Source organism: Sturnus vulgaris, unplaced genomic scaffold, assembly GCF_052056855.1.
Source record: "Sturnus vulgaris isolate bStuVul1 unplaced genomic scaffold, bStuVul1.hap1 Scaffold_1090, whole genome shotgun sequence".
NCBI lineage: Eukaryota > Metazoa > Chordata > Aves > Passeriformes > Sturnidae > Sturnus > Sturnus vulgaris.
Genome location: NW_028275997.1, coordinates 1 through 5,394, shown reverse-complemented (window position 1 = coordinate 5,394; position 5,394 = coordinate 1). Strand labels below are relative to the sequence as shown.

General features: G+C 56.1%; 1 protein-coding gene across 1 annotated transcript; it reads right to left on the bottom strand.

Annotated features, from left to right (window-relative positions):
- Positions 1-1,970: 1,970 nt before the first annotated feature.
- LOC148219461 (uncharacterized) lies at positions 1,971-4,632 on the bottom strand. Its single transcript, XM_088157566.1, has 3 exons — positions 4,052-4,632; positions 3,258-3,425; positions 1,971-2,940 (listed from the first exon to the last, which is right to left on the bottom strand). The coding sequence occupies exons 1-3, from the start codon at positions 4,618-4,620 to the stop codon at positions 2,766-2,768; spliced, it is 912 nt and encodes a 303-aa protein (XP_088013692.1). The 5' UTR covers positions 4,621-4,632; the 3' UTR covers positions 1,971-2,765.
- Positions 4,633-5,394: the final 762 nt, after the last annotated feature.

The following is a 5,394-nucleotide window of genomic DNA, read 5'->3' as shown; positions in this document are numbered from 1 at the left end:
CAGGGGGATTTCCTCAAGGATTGGGACACTCCTTGATTCCATCCCTTGCCTGTCTCCCAAGCGCCACCCTGTGGGCAGAGCGCGGTACTGCGCGCCTGCCTCTCCCAAGATGGCGGCTCGGGTGTCGCTCCCCGACCTTCTAACTCTGGCTGCAAAAGGAGGGGGGCACAGCAAGGAGCCCGCTCGCTCTAGTGGGATGCCTGCGCACGACGCCGACACCGATCCCACGGGTGCGATTTTCGGCGGCGTTTCCAATCGTGCGGACATCTCCTTCAGCCCGCTTCGGCCCGGGGAAGAGGGGCGGGGCCGCCAGCGATGGTCCCGGCGCAGCCCGGGCAGGCTCGGGGCGGAGCCGGGGCTTGGCGAGGCGGGGCACGGAGGTCCCGGGGACGGGACCGGGCGGGGCCGAGGCGGTGCTTTAGGGGCGGTCCCCAGTGGTCCCGGGCGGCACCGGGGGCGGGGCCGGGTGATCCCGGAGCGGTACCGAGCTGTGCTGGGGACGGTGCTGTAGGGGCGGTGCCGCGCCCGCCTCAGGGTGATTGAATGCCCAGAAATCGCCTCCTCTGCCCCGTGCTCACACTGAGCTGCGGGCTGCAGCGTGCTGTCGGAGCTCCGCACACAGCACGGATTTGGGCTTCCCCTCCTCTCAAACCCTCTCCCCCTTCTTCCTCCTCCTCCTCTTCCTCTTTGTCCTCTGTCACTGCTGAGGCTCTGGAAAGAACTGAAATTCTGCAGGGAGAGATGTCCTCTCGTGGCCCCAGGGACTGCCTCGGCACGGGCCACGAGCGCCTCCGGCCCCTGCCTTCTCCTGCTTGAAAAGATCACCTGGAGCCCGAGCTCGGGGGGGTGAAATCAGCTGAAATCCAGGTAACTCTGTCAAGTGCCCCCCAGGGACATCGGCGGGGCTGGGGGATGAGGGTTTGAAACAGGAAATTCTTTGGAATATACACCTGTCCCTGTGCCGATGCTGCTGAGCTTCCTGCCACAGTATATCCCCACTCCATGAGGCGCTGTGAGGTTATGGCAGTGGGAATTGAGCAGGGAATTCGGGGCTATGGGCATAATTCACGGGAGCTAGCAAAGCTGACAGCCAACCCCAAATCGGGGCACAGCACAGAGAACAATCTGTGTGCTGCCCTGTCAGCTCAAGCTCCTGGGCTGGGAAGTATTGGGAGTTAAATGTATGGAATTACACAAATCACAGCAACTGGCATCACCCAGAGGGACAATCCAAGGCCCAAACAATTCCTCCACAGTCCACTCTGGGAAAAACACCCTGTGCCTGCCAGGAGCTCTGACCCTGCTTTTCCTACCAGCTCCTGAGCAGTGTCAGGGCCACCACGACGCCTTTAAAATCCAGATAAACCCCAAATCCTACACAGTGAATAATCCAAAGAAAGTACTGAATTGTTGTCATTAAAAGCTCAAAACTCATTAAGAATTCTATGACAACAGTGTAATGGACTCCCAGGAACCTCATGAATGCTCTCGGTTTCATTTTTGTGTATTTTTACTCCCTCATTTGGCAGCTTGTAAAACTTATCCTGGAATTCAGAGGTCAAGCAGGATCGACTTTGGATTGACCTTCACCTCTGTTCCCACTTTGTGCAAACACAACTCGTGCCCAGGTGGGTGAACTCATCACCTCAGCTTTTCACTCCAGAGTATCCCCTCCTTATTTCCCTGTAGATGAACTCAGATCCACTCCTCACCTCCACTGGTCATCCAAGCGTCCATTCTGTTCCCCACAGGCCCTGGTGGCCCCAGGGAGCTCCCTTGGCCTTTCTCCTGCCCCTCTGCAGCCCGAGGTCGCTACACAAACAGTTCTTGTGTCCCCTCTAAATGACCCCGGGTTTTCTGCTCAATGAATGGCATGACCCGTGCCCACTGCTCATGATTCACCCAACCAAAATCAAGAGCAAATGTTGCTTGGGCTTTAAGAACTTGAAATAACTCTGAAGCAAAAGAAATCACCTTTTTCTCCTGGTTTTTATTTTTATTTTTTCATTTAAGATGCTGGACTTGCCTCTGTGGATGTGTGCTGAGCTCTCACTGCAGGGGACTGTCAGGCCTGAATGGCTGTGAGTTCGTGTTCTTCTCAGTAGGGAATCAGAAATTATTCTTAGACCATAGAATTGTTTTCTGAAACCTTTCCCCTTTCCTCTTTGTGCCTTTGAATTTTTCAGCTGTTCCCTGTTGTCACTTCCCCTGCCTGACTTCTGTGCAGCTCCTAGCTGGGAAAAACTGGGAAAACTTAGGGGGTACAGAGGTGGAATTTTTGGCTGGATTTTTTCTAACATTTCTAATTTTGCTGAACTTATTTCCCCAGTGAGAAGAGCACGAACTCACAGCCATGCAGGCCTGACAGTCACTGCGGGAAATCTGACACAGTATTAATAAGTAACCTTTCCTGAGAGCAGTCACCACCCAGTCCTCCAGCCTTGTCAAATGTTTGCAATGAATGGACCCAAGTTCTAATCCTTAATCTAAATTTATGTCAGCTTTTGTTAGAAAGATACCGGACAGTAAATCATACAAGAGAATTTAAAAATTGCACAAAGAATAACAGGCCCAGACCAAACCCAACCGCCCCCATCAGTGCTCCACCCCAATTTTGGGAGAAACAGTGATACAGTTTATAAATACTCTCCTTCCACACTATTCAGTCCTTCACCGCACATCCCCAGAGAGGAGTCCCTCAGACCTTGCTCCCCTGAACACCAGGAGAGCTGGAGTTTCACCCAGATCCCACATTCCCATGGCAGTTAATCCCAGCAGGGAGGCAAAGAGGAACCCTGCATCCTCTGACATAGCCCACAGCACGGGCAGCACCAGGAGCCCTCCAGGCTCAGACCTCTGGTGCTGAAGCCTCTGGGCTTTGGCTGCTCAAACACCACAGCTCTTGGCAAAGATGGCAGGAGAGTCGTGATTCTTCCTGTCCTGAAAGAGAGGAGGAAAAGAAAATTAAGTCGACTGCAGAAGGATTCCAGCTCTCAACTTCTGCTCTGATTCCTCACTCTGGGGTTTTATCCATGACAAGTGACACCAATTCAGAGTGCCCTTTTCCAGCATTTTTATTCCTAACTATTAAAAGGATGCTCATTTCTCTTATTGTATTTTTTGCTTAATTTTATTAGAGGCATTTTCATCCCAGACCCCACTTGTCAGTTCTTCAATCCTTTAGCACTGGACTTGGCACAAAGGGATACCCGTGGTGCTGCATCACAAGAAATCCCAAAGAGAAACCCCTTCCAAACCTGACGGAGAAAGCTTTCAAGGCACTCCAGAACACAGACAGCTTTTCCTGCCTTGTCAGGCCACACCAATTCTGTCCCATCCACCTGAACTGTGCAGGTGAGGAAAAGGCTTTCCTTGCTCCTCGGGAATCACTGTCTGAGACCACAGATGTCCATCCTGGGCAGCACCTGGAAACAACGTGGGAAAGGCAAAATGAGAGTGTTTTCTATCAGAAAATTACTACTACTAATAAAAATAACAATCAGAACTTCTGGACAAATTTAGTAACATCACTTTGATATGAGAAATACAGGCCATGCCCATCCTTGTAGCCCAGGTGAAAACAGGAAGGAGAACTAGAGGAAAAGCAGAGTCCCTTATTTGATCTCTGGACACAAACTGAGGCCTTTTCCCTGTGAAACCAAACTCACCCTTCCAGGGTTCCTGAGATCAGCTACGAGGAGGCTTTTGGCACTCCAAGAGCAGCTGGGTCACAGCTGGATGCGGCTTGGGTCTGGGAGACACCGTGCTCCTTCTGGAATTATAGCACGCAAATGCCTGCTCCTGGCCCCAGGCCCGGAGATAAAATCTGTGGGGTTTTTCCCTGTGCAACATTGTTCACCCCTCCCAGGTTCCTGAGATCTGCACAGAGGAGGCTTTGGGCACCCCAAAGGCAGCCAGGGTTACAGGTGGGGGCAGCTTGGGGCTGGGAGAAATCCTCATCCATTTGGAATTTTATCAGGCAGAAACCTGGCTGGGTGCACAGGTCTCTGGACACGACCAGTGGCCCTTTCCCCTGTGAAACAAAACTCACCCTGCCAGGCTCCTGAGACCACTTAGGAGGAGGGGTTTGACTCTCCAAGAGCAGTCGCAACGAGAGATGCTCACACAGAAGGCCATGCAGAAGAGGAAACGAGCGCACCCGCAGCCCCCCAAGGCGCGCCCCAACGCCCCAGACCCGGCACCGCCAGCTCGGGCAGTCCCATAAAGCATCCCCCGCCTCCGCAGCGGCGGGACAGGCGGGGCCCGGGGTCCCGAGGAAACCGAGCGTGCCCGGAGGCGCGGCAGGACGGCAGCGCAGCGCCGCCTGGCGGCGGAGCAGGAGAGCAGCGCCGGGCCCCATGGCAGTATCGGTACCCGTGCGCCCCCTGCTGTCCGCGGCGATGCAGCGCCCGATGCCGAGTTCCACGCCCGTGTCGCCGAGGGAGAGGGGCACCGCTGGCTGGGGCCTCCCCGCCGACACGGACAGAAGCCGAAGCAGAAGCCCCGGTGCCATTGGCGGCCCCTACCCAGCGGGCCGGGCTCCGCACGGGCCCGCGGCCCCGCGCGGTATCGGGTCGTCCCGCTCCCGTCTTCGTCGCACCCGGGCCCTGCTCCTGGCATGAAGCGCGTCACCGCCCCGCGCCGTCCCGCCCCCCGCGCGTCATCGCGTGCGTTCGGCGGCCCGCCCCGGGGGCGGTGCCGGGGGCGCTACCCGGGGCGGTGCCGGGGCAGTGCCGGGGGCGGCACCGGGGGCGGTGCCGGGGGCGTTCCCGGTCGCCGTGCCGGGGTAGCCCGGGGAGCGGTTCCGGGAGCGGTTCGGGGGGCGGTGCCGATTGCAGTCCCGGTCACTGTCCCCAGTCCCCGTCCCCAGTCCTGGTCCCGGTCCCAGTCCCCGGTTCCGGTCCCCGATCCTGGTCCCAGTCCCAGTTCCCCGTCCCGGAACCCGATCACGGTCCTGGTCCCAGTCCCCAATCCCGGTCCCGGTCCCTGTCTCCAGTCCCCGTCCCCGATCCCGGTTCCGGTCCCTGTCCCAGGTCCCCGTCCGCGATCCCGGTCCCTGTCCCATTTCCCCGTCCCGGTCCCCGATCCCAGTCCCGGTCCACGTCCCCGATCCCGATTTTTCCCCCCCTTTCACACTGATTTTTCCCCCGATTTATCAATGATTTTTTTCCCCATTTTTTTCCCATTTCTCACTGATATTTCCCCCCATTTTTCAGGGATTTTTTTCCCCCATTTCTCACTGATTTTTTTTTCCCATTCTTCATGGAGTTTTCCCCCCGTTTTTCACTGATTTTTCCCCATTTCTCACTGACTTTTCCCCCATTTTTCATGGATTTTTTCCAGATTTATCCCCATTTCCCACTGATTTTTCCCCATTTTTCATGGATTTTTCCA

What these genes read in the sequence shown, in the direction of transcription:
- LOC148219461 (XM_088157566.1), bottom strand. Translation starts at nt 4,620, where the DNA reads ATGCCAGGAGCAGGGCCCGGGTGCGACGAAGACGGGAGCGGGACGACC. An exon ending in GGTCTCAGGAGCCTGGCAGG is followed by an intron (nt 3,426 to 4,051) that starts GTGAGTTTTGTT and finishes CGTTGTTTCCAG; the next exon opens with GTGCTGCCCAGGATGGACAT. An exon ending in TTGAAAGCTTTCTCCGTCAG is followed by an intron (nt 2,941 to 3,257) that starts GTTTGGAAGGGG and finishes CCTCTCTTTCAG; the next exon opens with GACAGGAAGAATCACGACTC.